Source organism: Varanus komodoensis, unplaced genomic scaffold (assembly GCF_004798865.1).
Source record: "Varanus komodoensis strain SLA01 unplaced genomic scaffold, ASM479886v1 scaffold3, whole genome shotgun sequence".
NCBI lineage: Eukaryota > Metazoa > Chordata > Lepidosauria > Squamata > Varanidae > Varanus > Varanus komodoensis.
In genome coordinates this window covers 47,672,120-47,692,210 of record NW_025335761.1, presented here as the reverse complement: position 1 = coordinate 47,692,210, position 20,091 = coordinate 47,672,120, and the positions used below count along the sequence as shown (strand labels likewise).

The window sequence follows — 20,091 nt, the reverse complement described above, 5'->3', positions numbered from 1 at the left end:
GGGGGGGGGGGGGGAGAGAGAGAGAGAGAGAGAGAGAGAGAGAGAGAGAGAGAGAGAATGTTTCTGCTGTCATCGTCACACTCTCAGTATGGGGCCCGGCCTGCAAAGACTATCAACTCGGCAAGGAGGTCGGACATCAAAATGTTTCCCTCCACGCCTTCAGCCCCCATCTGCACCGGCCTGTTGGCTGTTGCATAAGCCTCGCTCGGTCGCACGAAGCGGTTATGTAACGCACCCCTGCCACACCAGGACTCCCCATGCACGGCCCACAGATGTGTGCGTGGTGGGGGGGGGCAACCCTCCACCTCTCCCGTGCCCCAAACTTGCAGGATCCCAGCCAGATCCGCGGAGACGGTGCAAAAGTCGCCGTGCTCACCCGGCACCTGCAGCCCCCGCCCCGCAGCCCAGCGCGCGCGCCCGCCGCCCGTATCTCTGCGCAGAGCTCTGCAGGGAGAAGATGAGTCAGGGCGATCGGCGGTGGCGCTGGCAGCAGCGGCAGCGGCAGCAACGGCGAGAGGGGCCAGGAAGGCGGGGACCCGCGAGCGCGGCCGGGGGAGGAGCCTGCGGCAGCACCATCGCTGGCGAGCGGGCAGCGCCGGGTCCTGGAGCCCTCCCTCTACAGGCCGGCGTTTCTGAACTGGAGCTCTGCCGAGGGGATCTCTTCCAAGCCGAGCCCTGTCTTAGGTGAGTGGCGAGCGGGCGAGGCGTGCTGCCGGGGCAAGGCGGCGAGGGCTGCCGCGGCGGGGCGGACTTGGGGGCGCCCGCGCGGCCGACCGCTTCGCCTGCGCTCGGGACCTCGCCTGCTTGTCACTTGCGCGTTCGGCGGCGGCGGCGCCGTCCGCCCGTCTCGGCTGGCACCGGTCGCTGCCAGCTCGACGTCCCCAGCCCCCACCACGCTTCAGACCCGGGTCCCGGCGGCGCCCCTTCTCTGGCTGCGCGTGGGCAAAACTTTTGCTTTCCCCTTTCCTACCCCCGGAGGCGGACCTCCCCGCCCGGGAAGAAAGGACGCCACGCGCTCGCATTGCCGTGCGCGCCTGTGCATGCGTGTGCGTGCTCGTGTGAATGCGTGTGCCGTTCTGCTGAAGGCATCGAAGAGGGACTGTCACACTGGCCCGGCTGACAGCCGATCGTGTCCGGTTTCCAGCTAGTAGGGTTAACTTTTGAAGTCGCTCGGCGCGCTTCGCCTTCCTGCCTGCGACGTTTGCAGGACTGCTCCAGAACGCGCTGGCTTGCTTTGCGCGGTCGGTTGTAATTCGATGATTCGATTCGATGATGCGGGAAAAACGCCTTGCGCGGCGGGATGCGTGTTTACTCCTAAGTAAAGCCCCGCCGCATTTGAACGGGACTTGGTCATTAGTAAGTTGCGTTTAGGGCTGCAGAGGGGGGAATGCGGCGCGCGTGATGAGCGATCAAAGAGAGAGAGAGAGAGAGAGAGAGAGAGAGAGAGAGAGAGAGAGAGAGAGACTGTAAAAATCGGGTGCATGCGTTCTAGTTTTGGTTTCACAAAGTAGGTCTGTGTAAACTACAAATAAAAATGCGTTAAAAGCAGGAGGGCGGGAGGGCGGGCAGGCGGGCGGGCGGAGCGAAAGAGCTTGTGCAGTTGCAGGCTTCCCTCTACATAATGTAGCGGTTTATTTATAGTTCTTCGAGGGAGGCGCCTGACTGATAGTTTTCAGAGAGCGTATTCGATCTTTCAGCTGGTGGGAAAGATATTTCTCTCGAAGTTCTCACTTCCCACTTTGGCAAATGTCTTTTGCCCTCCGCAAATTCGGCGGAAAATTGCACGTGTGATCAACAATTTCATCCATTCAACTTTTCTGCTTATAGTATATCATTACTGTACTTTTATTGTTTGAATTATACCTTAGCCTTTTGAACATGTAGATTAAAACATTTAATTGTGATGAGATATTTGTAGTGTATAAAGAAGTGGGGCAGGGAAGAAGAAATGTCTTCTGTCATTATGTCGTTAGAATTGTTTGTATTTTCAGAAGGAATGTTTTTGTACCTTGCAAAAGACCCTGTGTTGTAACATACTGGGAATAAAGAACAACCCATGCAGCTGTTTCCTTTCTTTTCCAAAACATTACATTTATTGAAGATCTTTCAAAAACATAAAGAAGTATCATTAATGCAAGTGGGAGAAAACAACCTATGAGCCAAATAAAGCAAAAGCAAAGCATAGACAACTTAGTGGATAACCCAGACAAAACTTACTGGACTATAAGAAAAAGAAGCAAATATTAGCAAAGGTTCATTTCTAATAACAGATTTTTCTTCCTTCCTTTGCATACAAGGATCACTAATAAATCTAGCACCACCTGAGACAAGCCAATGAGTATATGTATGTCTGGCTCCTTCCTAGGATTTCCAGCTTACTTGACAAAGAAATAAGCATCCATGTTTCTAGCCCTCACTGAGATTGATTGGATACTCCCTGTGTAGTTTGCCTTTGATCTGGTTGCTCAGCAAGAAGTGGACCTGCTCCGGCAGTCTTCCATTACCCGGGACAATGAGTGCAAAAGCTTTGGAAATAACTCAGAGACATTTGGACCTTACGGCAACGATGACCCAATCTTACACATGCTGCTTGGAAGCAAGTCCCACTGTGTTCATTGAGGCTTGGTCACATGTGCACACGACTGCAAACTAATAGACATTTTATTCGGATTATTTAATTCAGGATTTTAAGGATTGCTGACTACCTGTATTCAGGATGCAGCTGTTTTGGACAGATTTATTCTGCTTTCTTCCCCCTAATTATAAACCTTATTGTACCCTGTTAAAAACTTTATTCTAGCTATTTTTAACATTTATATATTTCATTAATGTTTTAAATGGTAAGTTTTTAATATTTAACCCACCTTTGGTGCCAGAACTGGAAGAGGCAAATTTTAAATATAATAACATTAATAGTAATATGCATAAAGCACATTATTGGAGACTTGGAAGTTCTCTAAATAAATGTTAAGCATTCTTCTTACGAATGAAGAGCAGAAGTAGACTGGGATGTAGAATGGAATTAGTTTTAGAAGCCCTGCTGAGGCCTGTACTTTTCTGGCTCATTTGACATCTTTATTAATTAAGAGCTCACTCCAGGCGGAACCCAGAAGGAAAGGAGCACGTTACATTACAGCCATTCTATTAGCGGAACACTCTGGCTCCCCCTCCACCCGCCCTGGCCCCAGTATGCAGTGTCCTCTTTATTAACCCATCCACCTGTGGACGTGTCTCGACTTGTGACGCCAAAAAGTTGATTTGCAAAAGAGCAGTTCCCTCTGGTGTAAGTACAGCCTGGCACGCGATGCCCCTTTGCACAGTAGACATGTGTTCTTGGCACACTGCGCGCATGGAATCCTGCCCATGTCACTTAACCGGCAGTTGCGTGGCCTCTAGTTTTAAAGGATAAACAAACCTTTCTTTCCAGAAAAGGAGGAGCATCTGTCTACTAAAGTGGCTGAGAATGGAAGACGTGCTTGATTGACTAGAGAAACAAGAGAAGGGTGGAGTGAACACTTTGTCATTGGCTGTAAAGTGCTCCAGCCAAGCGCACCCTGATCTTTCTGCGGGGCTGAAAACAGACAGTCTTTTCAAGTCTGTGGGTTATGAGAGCAGCTTCCTGCATTGCTTTTCATGTATCCATAGCATGATTGATTAATGTATTTTTCTGGTTATCTATTAGTAATGCTTATGTATTACTTAATATAATTCATCCTCTTAGCGGCTGATTATTACATTGCTATCCCATTTTTCTTCCTAAAGGCAATCCAAGGTGGTTTACATGCATTGCCTCTCTAGTTCCACTTCACAACAGCCCTGGGAGGTAGGTTAGGCAGTAACTCAGTGACTTACTTATGGCCAAGAGGGGAATAGAACCCAGTCCAACAGTTTTCTACTCTACACTGGCTCTATAACACTATGTTGTGTGGCTGGATGCAAAGGTGACCATGTTCTCTTGAACCTGATGACTTGCTAATGGGGCATGATGATGGGCAGGTGTCGCTGGAGTTATCAGAGATGCTTGTGCAATGGTTTTTCACGGCTGGAAGCTGTTTCTTGAATGAGCATGGGTGGCCGGGATTACTTTGAGACATACCTCGTGTGTCAGGGCTGTGGCATACCTAGAGAAGAAAACACTTGGGTATTGCAAAGGAGCCAGCAGTTACAGGGCTATTTTGTTTGTTTATTTATTTATTTATTTACTTACTTACTTATTTAAAGTTTTTCTATGTTGTCCCATTACTAAAGGTCTCTGGATGGATTACAGCAGCATACTTTATTGTGAGACCCCGGAAGAGATTGGTGAGCAAATGAGAGTAGGGATATGTCTGCATGGAGGATTCTTTCCTACAACATGTGCCACACATTGCGATTCTTGTCTTTCCAAAGGTTTTTGTTCTCTGCATGCTGTTGATACAGTGGTGCAGGCCCAGCTGCCACTCCTGCCCGTCAGATCTGCAGCAGGAGATGGCTTTGCCCTCTCAAGTCACCAGTTCGAGATAACAAGCGGGCCGGGGGAGTGGTAGCTTGTGAGAAAGGCAGAAGGGCAGCACATTTGCCCGGGAGCTGCAAGAGCTCCTGAGCAGTGAGCAGAGGAATCCCTTAGTTATCTCCGATCCCAGCTCTCGAGATCACGTCCTTGTGATGTCGTTTAGCCCATAGCAGGTTGGGGAGGGGTCTGTGCCCAGATTCGGCTCCCCATCTCTGTCCTGGCGTGTTCACTTCTTATGCTCCTTCACTAACAGCTGAAGCACTTGCGGAATGAACTTTATGACAATCGCACCCTTAATCCTTTGCCCTACCAATCTTGTTCTGACTTCCTCACTTATGAACACAAACTCAAGCTGGCATGCAGGTTAGTCCCTAGCCTATCTCTTTCCAAGTGTTTTGGACCATGGGCTGAGACTTCTGGGAGCTGCAGTTGAAAACTTCTGTTAGCCCAGGTCTATAGTATCCTTCTACCCCATGTTTAAATCAGGACAGCTTTGCTAAGTCCAGCTTTATCTGCTGCCATGTTGTTTTGTTTTGCTCCACTCTCACTTCTAAATCCCCCTGATGGGAGGTTTCTCCCTGTGAATTACTGCATCCTCTTCACAGCGTTTCCCTCAGCCGCCTTGCGCTGCATTCTCTCAGAGACCAGTCATCAGCTCTTTCATTTGCTGCCAAAAGATAAGCAAGCACCAGGCTTTCCCAGCGGCATGTTTTGGAGATGTTTCCCTTCCTAGCTGAGCACTGGTGTCAGCAGTCCTCATTTGGCCCTGCTTGGCACAGAATCTTTCTCCACCTTCAAGCGAATGACTTGAGCCAGGGCCTGCAGCAAAAGCTGATCAAGATGCCAGGGGTTTTTCTCAAAGTTGGTTGTCTGCAAATTTTTTAAAAAGTGCATTTGCTTCCTGTGTGTTGTTGCACTGAGAGCATTCAGCGTGCCTTATCACAAGGTTCTGCTTCAGTTGCGCAGACGCCGCTTCTCCGCCAGCAAGCAAAGGGCTGGAGTTTTTATACCAACTAGAAAAAATGTTATTTTTCTCAAACTTCTCTCTCAGGAAGCCTAGTTATTATTTCTCTCTGAAGTAGGTAGCCTTTATAAAAATGTTATTGCCCCTTCAGCTAGCATGTTCATTGCAGTTGTGGTTGTTTGTGTAATATAGGCCAGAGTGCTTTATGTTGCCCCACCAAGACTGTGAAATTCCCTCCCAGGGTTGAGAAATTGCTGTGTTCCACTTTATTGTCTTTCTGCCACAGTATTAATAATCCCTTTCTCTTGGGCAAGACCCGTGCACCTTAGAGGTTTTACATTAAAGGGTCTACACTGCTTTCTTGGGTTTTTATGGTATTTTATCCCTGCACTCTTCATTCTTTATGTGTCTTGGGCTGCTGTTCAATTTGCTTTTGTGATGTTTGTTTCATTATTAAAGTGTTCCCTGCATTCGCTGTGGACTGTCTTGCATTTTCATAAGGCAGGTGTATACATTTGTTCACATATACCCCAATTCTGCAAGGGGATAGAAGCTCCAAGGGTGAAAAGCTTTTGCATTTTGGTTTCCTTAGGAAGGGAGGCTGATTGGCATTTGTAATATCTGTATTTATTTATTTACAAATATGCACACTAAGCATGGGTTGAGGTACAGCTTAAACACTCCAACAGACATCCAAAGTCCATTGGTCCTGCATTGGTTCTCTAGAATTGGGGACCCCAGCCTTTTGGGCTGGTGGACATATGGGAATCTTGAGAGCGTCATGGACACTTTCACAAAATGGCTGCCGGGGAGGGGTGGTTCAGCCATTCACATAACAGCTTTGCATCAATTTTTCATATATAGCAACACCTTCATCTGGGAGGGAGGAATAAAGATGTGACTCTTTTCTGATGGCCATTTATTTATTTATTAGATTTCTCTCCTACCTATTGGCCAAAATAGCTCCCTGGGCAGATTACAGTATATAATATATAATTATCATTTATAATTATAACAATATACATAATAAATGTGATATAAATAGCATATATATTACAACACTAAAATCATGACACAGAAGAAATCCCACAATAAAACCACGCAGTAACTTTAGTTCTTAAGCCAATAAAAAGGCACAGTAGCACAAAATATAACAGATTCCATAAAACCTTTAAAATTACCTTAGCAAATAAAATATTGGGTAAATAAAAAGGTCTTTGCCTGGTGCAGAAAGAATATAAAGAAGGTGCAAGGTGAACCTCTTTGGGGAGGTGATTCCAGAGTCGGGGTGCCACTACAGAGAAGGCCCTTCTCCCTTTAGCCACCCTCTGTATTTCCTTCAGAAGGGGTTCTCTGAGAAGGACTCCAGAAGATGATCTTAGGGCCAGTGTGCACATGTATGGAAAGAGATGCTCCTTTAGATAACCTGGCCCCAAGCCATTTAGGGCTTTAAATACTAGTGTTAACACGTTGAATTGGATATCAATCGGTAGCCAATTAAGTTGACAGAGGGCTGGCATTATATATTCGTATGGGCCAGTCCTCATCAGCAGCCTCAGTGCCCTATTCTGGACCAATTGAAGTTTCTGGTCCATCTCCAAAAGTAGCTCAGCATAGGGAGTGTTACATAATCCAGACAAGAGGTTACCAGAGCATGAGTTACTGTTGCACGGAAATGGCCTTTTCCTCTTCCATTCCTCTCACTCAGGAGGACAGCTGAACAAAGAGTGCTGTGGGAACATATCGCCAGCATTTGCCCAGCAAAGGACTGAGCCTGCCCAGCGCTTTCCAGTTGCTTTGGCTACTCCACATTTACATGCATAGGCTCACAGATCTGGCGGGTCAGTGGAGGCATCTAGTCCAGCCACATGGCTCACAAAACTATTTTGCACCAGGTCTTCCCATAGGCAGTAGGGCATATTGCAAGACCTTTTTCATGCCGCTAGGATGTGACCTCTCCCTAGTAAACAGGCCTGGCTGCCCTCGCCCCTTTCGCACGGCACCGTGGCATGCTAGGTCAGGACAAATGAAGATGCCAGGAACCCATGCCTTGCACAATCGACCTATATATGCGGAAGGCTCCCCAGCTTTGGTTAGGGTGGAGTAATACGTAACTACCCTATGCAAAAAGAAAGGAAAGTGACAGTGTCGTCAATTACTTTTGAATGCTTGTCAAAGGTGCCTTTAATGCAGGCTATCTAGAAAGCTCATCAGCCCAAATGTTTCTTGGGAAGTGCAGTTGCCGTGCCTTGAAGTGTGAGAGCTAATTGGCTCTTGAAGGAAAGCCCCTTTCATTTCCTCCGTGACTTGCATCTCAACAGGAAACCTTCCTTTTTCAGCAAATCATCGTAAAACTTGGTTTAACTTGCTCATTAGATTGAACTAGTCACATTATTTTTTTAACGTTTCCCCTAATCTGGTTAAGATGTTTCCTTTTCTCTTGTTTCATCTGCTGTAGTTATTCATACAAGCTGGAGCAATTCTCCACTCTGCTTCCAGGAATCTGCTGTTGTTTGCATTTTTCATGCAAAATTTCGTTGTGAAAGCTCAGAGGTCTTCAGCGATTGGGTGGTAATCCACAAACAAACAAATATACTTAGTCTCATGAAAAAGGCACCAGCTTAAATCAGCATAATGATTAAATCCTATGTTTGGAACAACAGAGTGTTAGGCATGACTTGTACAGACCCAGGGATGGGATTACACCAACCCAACATTTATTTAGAAAACATGATTTTAAAGAAATCTACAGTTCTAGGAAAAAGAAATATGGGCAAGTACACCACTTTGTTTTCAGATTGTGAAGGGCCAAGTAGAAATGCAAGGAAAGACTCCCTAGGTTCTGAGAAGCAACCTTTTTAGACTGAGTCTTAGTTTCATATGTGCCCAGTCATTGCTTCCTATGTAAAAGTACACACATTACTTAGTACCTACTTAGTACACAAAAGACTATAGGAAGGAAAGAGAATCCCATAGGTGATTCCCATAGGCCAGAATCCCATAGGTCAGAGTCAGAGGATGCACACAGGTGCAGAGATGCTGAGGGCTATGTCTGGGTGTTCAGGGATAGGCTAGACATGCACATGGTAGGCATGTCATGAGTGGAGCCAGCTGGAGCCAGGATCAGACTTGGACCAGGAGGCCCCTTCTGACTCTATATGTCTGTGTTGACCATGTGCTCAGGGAGCAGCCTTCAGCTCTTGGTGGGGTGGGAGGAATGATTTCAAATGATTGGTCCAAGGGAAAGATCTAAGACAGGGCTGTTGATCCTCTTTCAGCTCAAGGGGAGAAATTCTTCATGTCTGCAGAAGTTTTTTGAGGACTGCATTCCATGGGTGGGTGAGGTCTTGCAAAAGGGGATGGGCCAAATGCACATTGTATTTTAGCATAATACCTTACTGCCATTAACTAAGCCTCAACAGTGGCATTGCAATCTTTTAAAATGGAAGAAAACACCCAAAGCATACAGAATTGTGAAGTAGTTGAGATTTGGCTATGGGCCGCAGAGAAATGCTGTTGCAACCTTGCTGAAACTAAGCAAGTCCAGATGTGGTCAGGGCTGGATGGGAGACTCCTTGTGCATCTCATTCAGCATGTGCTTCTTTGAGAAATCTTCATCAGGGCACGAGGGGAGGGAATACAATGCTAGCAGGATGTTGAAGCCAAAAAGTCTGCATTCATAACATGGAGCTAGATAAGCTGCCTTGGGATCCTCATAAGAGGAAAAGGGAAGGATTTAAGTATAAGTTAACAAGAGTCAAGGCTTTTATCCTGCTGTTACCCTGCCCTATTTGCAGAATGCCATGTGGCTTCTGAAGGATGACCTCTTCCCTTCACAACCGCCCCAAGCCTTTCCACTGCTGCTTCTGCCGTATCTCTTCCTGCAGAAGATCTGTTACCGATGAAAAGATGGAATCGCTGCACAGTGCCCTCTGGGTGAAGCCCTGAAATCGGCCAGCGGAAGGACAGAAAGCAGACTTAATTAGATTGTGTTTTATTAGGTACTGTGCAGGTTTCACATTACATCTAGAATTAGCTGGGATGAGCAGAAACAGAATGTCATTGCTCCGCATTTCAGAAAAGATAAACAGTGACCTGCCTGGAGCCTGAAGAGACACACAGTGATTTTTTAATGTACCAGATCAGATTCGGCATATGTTCAGAATCATGCTTTTCCTTATTATCTGTGCCCAAATAAAGTAGTGGGATTGCATTCCCAACAAATTCTGGGAGTTGGACTCCAGATTTGTCTTCAGCACTGAATTCATTCTTCTTTCTGACTGGACAGAATGTTGTGGGTTCCCTCCAGGGGGATCCTATCAAAGGCCCCGCAGGCCAGATTGCAAAATTCTGTGGGCTCACTTAGGCCTGTCGCTGTGGGTTCTGCATACCTGTTCTAGGGCGTCCATACCTTTTGCTTCCACCCCAGCAAGAGGCCATTCTCCTGAGCAAACAAGCTTTGCAAAGGGAATAATGTTCCCAGATGCAAGCTCTCATTTCTGCAAGGCCAGTGACAAAAGGCCGAGCAGATGTCATTAATTAAGGACGCTGTGCTCTGCAGAAGTGAATCATCGCTCTGGAGGGTGAAACAGGGCTTCGGAGGCCTGGCCTCTTCTGCACTGACTGAAACCATTCTGAGAGCAATTGAATCAGCCATGTTCCTCCCAGGAAGCCATCACAGCATACTTACAATGAATCAGTGACTCACAGGGGCTTGAGCTTCCCTTCTGCTATATTAAGAACCCAGCCCCATTTACTGACAGGCGCTTCTGCTTTAGCCTAATCTGGCTAGTCTGCGCAATGGAAGAATGCAACCTTTTTAGCGTGAATTCGGCAATGCTGATGACTGTGCCTACAGCTAATGTGCAGTATTTGATGGGATGCTTTGGCCATGTGCAAAAATTAATGATTAGGCCTTAGCTGTTCTGTGTTGACAAGGGTAGCCTTTTCAACAGCAGCATGGACCTTTCAGGATGTTCCCTCCTGCCTGCCAACATGATTTATTTGTTAATATATTTATAACATTTCTATACTGCCACGTAGCTTCTAGACCCTCTGGGTTAAAATAACTGGAAAATAGAAAGGTTTGCACCTGATGCCGAAAGGATGGCAAAGATGGTGCCAGGCGTACCTCTCTGGGGAGCATATTCCAGAGATGGGGTGTCTTTACCGAGAAGACCCTTCTCCTGGTTACCACCTCCCTTACTTCTTTAGCAGGGGATCCCCTGAGCAGGCCCTTGGCAACTGATCTTAAGGGTCAGGTAGGAACAGATGGGACAAGGCATTCCTTCAGATACATAGAAACATAGAAACAGAGCGAGTCGGAAGGGGTCTCCCGGGCCATCTAGTCTGACCCCCGGCTCCAGCTGGCTCCACTCATGACATGCCAACCATGGGGCCTCAACCACCTCCCGTGGAAGCCCATTCCACGCCCTCGGGGTCCTAACTGTCAGGAAGTGTTTCCTGGCATCTAAATGGAACCTCGGTTCCCTGAGCTTTGCTCCATTGGAGCGCGTCCTGCCTTCCTCTGCAGGGGAGAACAGTTCTCTAGATAACCTGGTCCCAAGCTGTTTAGGGCTTTAAATGTTAGAACAACCACTTTGAATTGGGCCTGGACTTCAACTGGCAGCCAATGCAGCTGAAGGGGGACTGACGTGAAATGATCTCATGGGTTCCCATTAATAGCTGTGCTGCCCTGTTCTGAATAAGTTGTAGATTCTGGATCATCTTCAAAGGCAGCCCCATGTAGAGAACATTGTAATAGTTCAGATGAGAGATTGCCAGAGCATGGATAATTGTGGCCAGGCAGAGAGGGATGTAGTTGCTAAATTACCCTAAGCTGATAAAAGGTAGTCCGAACCACAGAGTCCAGTGACCATTCTGGATCTAGGAGCACCTTCGAGCACCCCCGAACTACGAAGCTTATCCTTTAGGGAGAGCGCAACCCCATCCAGGATAGGTTGAAAACCTCCCAACTAGACAGACTGTCTACCCACTAACAGCACCCCTGTCTTGTCCGGATTGCATCTCAGCTTATTGGCCCTCATCTAGTCCATTACTTAGCTCAGGCAGTGATTTGGAATGGCCACTGCCTCACCTGGATTTGATGAAAAGGAGAGGTAGAGCGGAGTGCCATCTGCATAGCAGATTTACCAACTATGCCCCTACCTGGATGGACAGAGCCTGAAGACAGTCACCCATGCCCTGGTAACATCCAGGATACATTATTCTAACACACTCTACGTGGGGCTGCCCTTGAAGACAGTCTGGAAATTGCAGCTGGTACAGAATCAAGCAACGAGGGTGGTAGTGGGTGTGTCTTTTAGGTGCACATCACTCCAGTGCTGAAAGATTTGCATTGGTTACCAGGCCCATTTCAAAGCGCTTGTTACGACATATAAAGCCCTAACCGGCTTAGGGCCTGGCTGCCTGAAGGACCGCCTCCTCCCATATGAACCTGCCCATCCCTTAAGATCAGCCCAGGAGGCCCTTCTGCAAGTACTACCCCTCAAAGAGGTGAGAGGGATGGCAAATAGATATGCCATCCTGCTCCCTGCCTTTGGAGTAGGGATGTCTGCCTGGTGCTGTCTATATTGTTCCAGCACCAGGCTAAAACATTCCTTTTTTATATCATTTTTTAGCAATTGATCCTGCCCTCCCGCTCACTGCTTGCTTTGATGTTATTATTGTAAGGTTTTAAATTCTGTTAATGAAGTTTTTATTTTTTAATTATTGTTATATGTACTTTTTCTTGTAAGTCACCTTGAGACTTCAGTAGTAGGTTGCATATAAATGGAAATATAAAGCAATAAACATTGGTGACACTTCAGCCCAAACCTCTGGATATTCCACGCAGCTAGAATAGGGTACATGCAGGGTGCTGCAAATCTGAAAATACAACACAAAGCTGGTTCAAATCATATTTCTTCTTGGTAACATCCTTTCTCGGACTCTGCTTATGAAAGTAAGATTGGAACTTGGGCCATAGGGTGGGGATTACCTTTTACTGCCCTCAGAAAGCAGGCTGCAAGATGAGTGCATCTGCTTCTGCCTGTTCCCTGCCAGATACATGGTGGATCCTCTGGTGGAGGTGAGAGTAGCCCCCCTGCTTGGCATGAAGAAGAATTCCAGTTCTCCCAGTGGCATCTCCGGCTAGATTTGGGAAAGGCTGCCCTCAGCCTGAAAATCTGGACAGTAAGAATGGGAGAATGACAGTGCATGGAAATCCTCCAGTTTCTGCCTGAGTGCTCGTGACTCATCTCATCTCATTATTGCTCTTCGGCAGTTTATTTTTTTTCAGACAGGAAATGTATGCATTTTCAAACATGGAAAATCTGTTCTTTTCCAAGCGTGCACACAAATGCTTATTTCCAAGCACCACTATAAGCTAAAGCATAAAAATGCAGATGTATGGATTGAAAATGCACATTCCTCAAAATATGCATCTGTGCAAGTGTGTGTTTCCACTTACTAGTTTATGCAAGCTCAGGAAAGTGTATACATGGCTTGAGAGTTAAGCTTTTGCTCCCTTTCAGAGTTGCAAATGGGATATGTTTGCATGGTCTGCAAACGTCAGTGAAATTCTCATACATAGCAGTCAGCACAGAAAGTGCCAAGCTGGATTGACCAAGGCCATTCTCTTGTGTTCCTCAATGTGGAATCCAGCTTCCTCATGTAAACAGAGGCGAAAGCTAGAAATCTCCTGATCTGTCAGTCCGTCTGAAGCAGCCTTCTCCAACCTGGTGTCCTCCTGAGTTCTGCAACAACTCCCATCTTCCCCAGCCAGTATGGAATAATTGGAGCTGTGGCTCAACACATCTGATGCCCTCTAGAAGTCTTCAGCCACAGCTCCCATCGTAGCCAGTATGAGATGATGTACCCCAGGTTGGGGAAGGTTGAGTTAGCAGTAAATGCTGTGGTCTGCTGAGCTGCAGCTTGGAAAACTTGGCTGCATTGAGAGAAGGTCCGTATGCTCACACTCCCTGCAGTGGTCCTCACGGTTTCTGGGCAAGCATCGTGCAAGGAACACTGCTGTCTTCCCTGCAAGTGAACCTGTTTGGAAGAGGGGAGCCACAGCTCCCAACTCAACTTGGCTGGCTGTGGCCTTCCTTCTTAAGTAGTTCCACTGATGGCAAGGGCAGACTGGCCCTTCCTTGCAAGTAGATGGATATGAGCTGAAGGTCTGTCGCTGCTTCCCCCTCGAGCATGAAGGGTAACTCAATAATATGTCAGGACAAGAAGAGGGGAGCATAAAAAGCTCATCCTGAGAGCAGTTGAATCCACAAATAAACTAGTTTATCTGTATTGTGAAATAAGCAGCCAGCGTCAGTCCAAGGCATTTTGGTTCAATGATGCCCAGGGACTTTGTCTTGTTATTTTTACAGTACACTTTCACTGGATCTGGTTTAACACCTTATTCCCAAGCCAGGTGTGCAGGAAACAACCCACTTCCCATATGCAAAGCACCGTGTTGTGCAGAACTTGGGTCCTTTGTTCTCTGAAAGCGCCATACTCATTTCAATGACGTCAAGTGTCATCTGGTCTGCTGGGTGGACTAACAGAGAATTAAAGTAAACTCTTTACGCTTGGACTGCAGGGGCGTGAAGCTCCAACTTCACAACAACTTGCTGCACAACAAGTAACCTGCTCCATTTGCTGCTCTCATTCTTCGACCATGGACCAGTGAGTCCAGGGGGCCTCTCTCCATCCTTGTTACACATTGCTGAAGGCTGTTCCTGCATTGTTGTGTTTCATTCATTCATTCTTCAAAAACACTTTCCCCACACAGATTCAGTAGATCCCTGTTCTTTCAGTTAAGTCAGCATCTTGCCAGAAAAGCATAATGGTTTGGGGACAAGTTATCAGTAATTCAAAGTACCAGTTCTAAAAGGTGAAATGGAAGGAGGCTGCTAAAGGGTGCTTGGGTAATTTTGTGTGTACATTTTCATGCATGCTCACCAGGGACAAGATGCATCTTCCCTTGCCACTCCAAAATGTCTTGCACAATCCAATGCATGTTTAGTCACAGAAAAGTCCTACCAGGACTTCTGTTCTGTCTGAACGTGCATAGGATTGCACTGATCTGGGTGAGGATGAAATCTGAGTAGCAGCCCATACGCTTGGAAAGATTTCAAAAGGGATCTGATCTCACCCAAGACAAAACCAATGCACAAGGTAGGAACAGGATCATGCTCCCATCATATATGTGGGTCGGATGATCAGATTTGTGCGCTCAGAACAGCACACTGAAGAGCATGTCCATGCACAGGATCTGAGCATACAAGGCTGATCAATGGGCAGAGGTAAGGGGCAGAGCCAGTGGGCACCATCCCAGCCTGTCCCCTCTTCTGCCAAAATTCAGCATGTCTAAATTGAACTTGGGGTATTTCTATTAAGTCAATGAACAGATTTTTCCCTGTGAGCATTTTACTGCTATACTCAAATAGTCAGAAGAAGATTTTTTCATTGAGGTAAGGAGAGAGTGCTGGACAAGCTTCAATTATTCCAAATTCAGCAGGATTCTTTGAGAAGGCAAGACTCCCTTAGGTCAGGTTTGTTTGATTCCTATCAGAGAGATGGGAAGTTTGGATGATACATTGTATTTCTTAGTAAAAAGAAATGCTCTTCCTAAATGGGGTGGGATTTATGGAGGATGCTCTTTGGATGAAATCTGTGTATGTTTAATTTCATTTCTGTGTGTAAATCCACAAACGTTTTAAGTTTAATAAGAGATGCCGAGCAGTTATATTATTTCTGCACTGAAAATGCTTTCTTTTAGAAGATAGCTGGGCAAACAGTTCCAGTGTATGCTTACTCTAAAGTAAGTTCCTTTGAGTTTAGTGGGATTTGAGGTCAATAGTATTTGTTCCCAACTAATTTTGTTTGTTTTTTTAATACTCTTTTAGACTGTCCCTTACTGAAGTCTCGGGATGGTTTAGCAATAAGACAAAGAATAAAATAAAACACAGTATCCCAATTGTTTAGTCTGTGTGTGTGTGTGTGTGTGTGTGTGTGTGTGTTTTCCCCTGATGCCTTCCCCTGCACCTTTATAAAGTGAGGATAAATAAATATTATGTATTTATTTCAAAACATTTTAAACCTTTCATTTAAAATAATCAAATGTAACTAACAACACAAATTTACAAGGAACAAACTGAATCTGTAACAAACCTAGCAATTATATTTGACCTCATCAATCAATCCTATCCCCACCAATTAAACTACTAATGCTTTAACTGGATTAATCTATTGCCCCAAAGTGCAATCTTGAGTTTGTTTAGACAGAAAAGGCTCTGCAACTGGATTGTAGGCCTTTTTTGCTTTCTCAGCATGTATAGGCTCACATCCTAAATCACGTAAAATTTGCAGCACCAATGACTGGCAGCAAGAACGAAGGGCAAAGAGGCAATTCCTCTAAACCCATTTTTAGTGAACTAGGCAGTGCTTCACAGAGGCAGTTTCCATGCACAGCAAAGATGTGTCTATATACTGAACAAAGATGACTTCACTATTAGCCCATCCAGAGGACTTTATAAACAGATTTGGGACCTCCAGATGGTGAGCATCATTCCAGATCAAGACAGTGCGGCCTGAAAATCATTTTTATCTGATCTGTATCTGGCAATTTCAGTGAAGATGTGCTGGCCTTTTCCCAGTTCTTGACATGCAGCTTCAGTGTCCTTCTGACAACTTCCTTGTAGAGCCATAAGAACATCGCTTAGGAGAAAAAACATACCACACCATTCCCTGGGTCAAATTAGCAGCAGATTAATGTGAGCCGAGCGGCTTACACGGAATGCATGCGTTGCCACGGCGGGCCTCCCTTGGGCCTTTGAAAGACTCGTCGCGTGTGTTTCTCAGCATGGTTTCCTTCATGTCCCAGGAGGAATGTTGCAGGTGACAGTCTGTCTCATGTTCTTTGTTATACAAGCTGGCAAAAAATGCTGTCAAACTTGGGAAATGACAACAACCCATGCTGTGGTATTCAGCGCAAAAGGATTGGCATGGGAGTTGGTGCAGATTAGGTTTCAGCTCTTCTTAGGAGGCAAAGTCAGCTAATTAATGTATCATCCAAATCGTAGCAAATAAAATGCATTCTTCAGTGAATTTGCATCCTAGCCTTTGTCACACAGAACCCGAGTGACAATGTTTCTGCAAGTTTAATTGCCATGCAGGGTGATTCTCTGTCCTCGCCCTGCATGCACACACAGAATCACACTTGGTTTTGACTTTGTCTCCTCTGTCTCCAGCCCCTCTCACCACTTCTCTGAACCAGAACTTGGTCCCTGGACTGAAAGAGGCTCCCACCTTCACTGAAGCATTATATAGAAACCTGTCCATGCTGTCACAGTTTTCTACTTCAGACATAACAATAAACTTGGGTTTACTTTAACCATGGTTTCTGAAATAGGGAATATTACGTACAAATTGTGCAGCTTTAGAAAGAAACTTACCAGGCATATTTGTGCAATCTGGAGTTGCATATGGAGCAGCTCTGGCTGCCTCTAGTGCCAGGAGGGAAAAGGTGGCCATTACAAAGGGGATGAAGTGTCACTTAAAATAATGAGAGCTGCTAATTCTCCAAAATCCTTGATGGTCTGCAGTCACTGTGATGTCTTCCACTGTACATTTGGAAGGATAAATCTCTTCATTACATTCTTCAAAGGCCCCCGGATCCTCTTTTAAGTAAATCCCCCTTTAAACCTGCCTTTGTTACAGCACTTATCAATCACTCCCATCCCCACTGGAGAGGCTGACAGCCACCTGGAGCTAAGAAAATCAATACAAAGGCTGCCTCAATTGTAAATGTTCCTGATTCTCAGGCAACATCCTGTGACTGGTACCAGAGCACTTCCAGGGAAGCTTGTTTCTCATCAAGGGCTAAATCCCTGTTTAATCAGGGAGATGAGCAGGGATCAACGCATGATTCAGAGAGGCTGCTAAAGGAAATTCTTGTGGTTGGACAGCTACCAGTTTATTGCCACCCCAAAATTGTTCAGCACCAGCAGTGTTCCTAGATTGCTTCCTTAATCTGGATAGGATTTGGCTTCTGACCTGGGAGGTGCCAGAATGCAGGCTGCTTGGCTGTCTCATGGGCCCACCTTCATGGCAGAAAGGAAAGGCACTCCGGGCATTCGCAGAAGCCCTTCTGCATCACTACTTCCCATGTTCTAGGGCTCAGTCCTGATCTTCACAAGGGGTTCTAATGCCAGAAGTACTCAGCCCTAGGCTATGAACAGGGGAATATTGTTTGGTTGTTTGTTTGATTTGTATCCTGCCTTTTTCTTACAAAGAATGCAAAGTGGCTTACAGCATTCTCCTCCTGCTGCTCTCAGTCTTATCCCTAAAACAACAACTCTGTGAGGTAGGCTGAGCTGAGAGTCTGTGAGTGGCTCAGAGTCACCCAGGTAGCTCAATGGCTGAGCAGGGACAGATCGCCCGAGTCCCAGCCCTGTGCCTTTAGCCACTACACAGCATCAGCCCTCAGTGGTTAAGGGCATTTGCCGATAGGATCTGTTTTCTCATGTTTGTCTGCTCTCTCTTTGGACCGCCAAGCAGGGCTGGGAAACTTCCTCTCCACTGCCCACCAGAACAGACATGGAGCCCCCAGCCTTTTGGTCAGTGGACACATTTGCAGTTTAGGGTCCTCTCACAAAAAGGTTGCCATGGGCAGCAGAAGGGGGCTTGCCTAATCATAAAATGGCTAGGAAGTGGGCATAGCAGGTTACAAACCACTCATTTTCCTAGAAGCCAAATGGCTGAGATTAAAAAGAAGTAACTGAAGAACCCAAGTACAAGGCAGAGGTGGGCTCTGGACTCCAAAACCATGCTTTTCCGCCCAGATAAAACTGATGTTGTGAGACAGCGCTTCACTTTTAATTAACAGATTGTATTATTCAAATTTATATACCACTTTCCGCAAAGGTATCAAAGTGGTGGGCATGAAATGCAATGGCGTAAAAACTTTAGTAAATAAAATAATAAAAATAGCATAACACAATTTAATCAGCAGGAAGGTTGTGCGGCTTACTGCATGCTGCAAACTGTAGCTGATTGGGCCACACTTCAGGGAGGGCCTGCGTAAAGAGCTGAGTTTTAGGAAGACGCCTGCTTAAGGCAGTGTTTTCCAACCACCAGTCTGTGGACCGGCGCCGGTCCACAAAAGATCCCCTGCTGGTCTGTGAGGGGGCTGCATTCCACTTGTCACAGACCGGTGCAGGGGCTGGCTGTGCTCCACCACCTGCTCCTCGGTTGGCATCGCATTCACTAAGTGCCTGCAGCTGGGCAGGCAGAACCAAGTGTACCCACACCCTTCTCCCCGTGAGTCCCCCCAGAATGCTAGACAGTGGCTCAGGGGACCCTGTTGAATGTGGAGTGCTGTGATGTGGCAGGGGGCAGAGGGGATACCTGCGTTTCTGGCAGAAGCACCTTCAGGAATGGAAGGCAGCTCCTGGGTCCAACCTTATAACTCGCCCAAGAGGCTGCTACACAAGCAAAATAGCGCGTCATGTAAAGGATGCTTTATTCTTACGTATTGCCCAGCAGCCTCCCAGTGAATGGCTTTTTGTACTCCCGGACAGAATGGAGCTTGTTTTTGAAACTCTCCTCCTTGCCTGTCACCTGACTCATCGCATGCCACACGTCACTCATTGCTAGCACGGGGACAGGGAATTGCAGGCTCCTTCCACCACACATACAAAGAGACTTGACTGGTATGAGCAGCATCCATCAAGTGTTACAGATTAATTACTGGGCCAGAATAATATTTTAAGACGCCCCGCCACTTTAAGTGTATTGAATGGCCCTGGTTTTCTTTCCGGGACAGCTGCTTGCACATCCAGCATCCAAGAGCAGATGCCTCCAGGCCCAGCTATCCCAAATGCACCAATGCATGCCGAACGAGTCTTTCTCCTGCCTGGGCTGGACTTGTGTGGCTCCTTCTCTGTGGCTCTTCTGTTGGACCTGGGAGCCAAAGTGCGTGGCACGGTTTGTTCTTTGTCCATGTCTCTCTTCATTGGAGGAGCTGCTGCGGTCCTTGGGGGAATCCATTTTTGGGACTGTGACGGGACAGGAGCCACTCAGCACTGGCAGCCAGATGGCCACTAATCAGCTGTTCGTGAATGGGTGTGGATAAGACCTGATAGATGGTTTTAAATGCTGTTCCTTGTTTTCATATTTTGGCATGGATATTCAACCCCCTGGGCTATTTTGTCCTAAAATATGAGCAGTTGCCTCACTTCAAACTCAGCAGCTGGTTCCAACCTCTAGCAAGAATGATCTGTTCCTCCACAGAAGTCGGTTGGCAGGGAGGAAGAGGCTGAGGAAAAGGAGACAAGGCAGAGGGAGAACAGGAGTGGACAGCTGGATCTGTTAACTGATGGTCAGTAGACACATTGTCTGGGTTCACACGACACAAGAAGCTATGGTGGTTTAGCAGCCAAGGTTGGCTTGCCATGTTGGCTGAATGCAGCCAGACTGGTTCGTTTCGCAGACCACAGTGTTGGGTTCAGGCACTACAAGAGCCACCCCAATTTTTAAGCCACTGTAATTTCTTCTGACCATTCTTTGTTTGACCTGGTGAAGCTTGTTTCTTGTGGAAAGGCACATACAAAATGTGTCATAATCCACCTGTAAC

General features: G+C 46.5%; 1 protein-coding gene and 1 long non-coding RNA gene across 5 annotated transcripts in view; both read left to right on the top strand.

The window, feature by feature from the left end:
- The first annotated feature begins 566 nt into the window (after window positions 1-566).
- Window positions 567-20,091, top strand: part of SYNE3 (spectrin repeat containing nuclear envelope family member 3) — a 93,882-nt gene continuing 74,357 nt past the window's right edge. The window contains exons 1-2 of one of the 3 annotated variants that reach the window (XM_044436178.1): window positions 589-684; window positions 4,249-4,302. In XM_044436178.1, coding sequence (XP_044292113.1) covers window positions 4,257-4,302 — 46 coding nt within the window. In that variant the 5' untranslated portion in view covers window positions 589-684; window positions 4,249-4,256. Of the gene's footprint in view, window positions 685-4,248; window positions 4,303-20,091 lie in introns of all 3 variants that reach the window. The other 2 variants (XM_044436179.1, XM_044436180.1) reach the window with 2 other exon arrangements.
- LOC123026476 lies at window positions 6,755-9,680 on the top strand. Of its 2 annotated transcripts, none has more exons than XR_006415310.1 (2): window positions 6,755-8,027; window positions 9,254-9,680. It is a non-coding gene; the product is annotated as an uncharacterized LOC123026476 (long non-coding RNA). The 2 variants fall into 2 exon arrangements; XR_006415311.1 differs by lacking the exon at window positions 6,755-8,027 and adding an exon at window positions 8,568-8,791.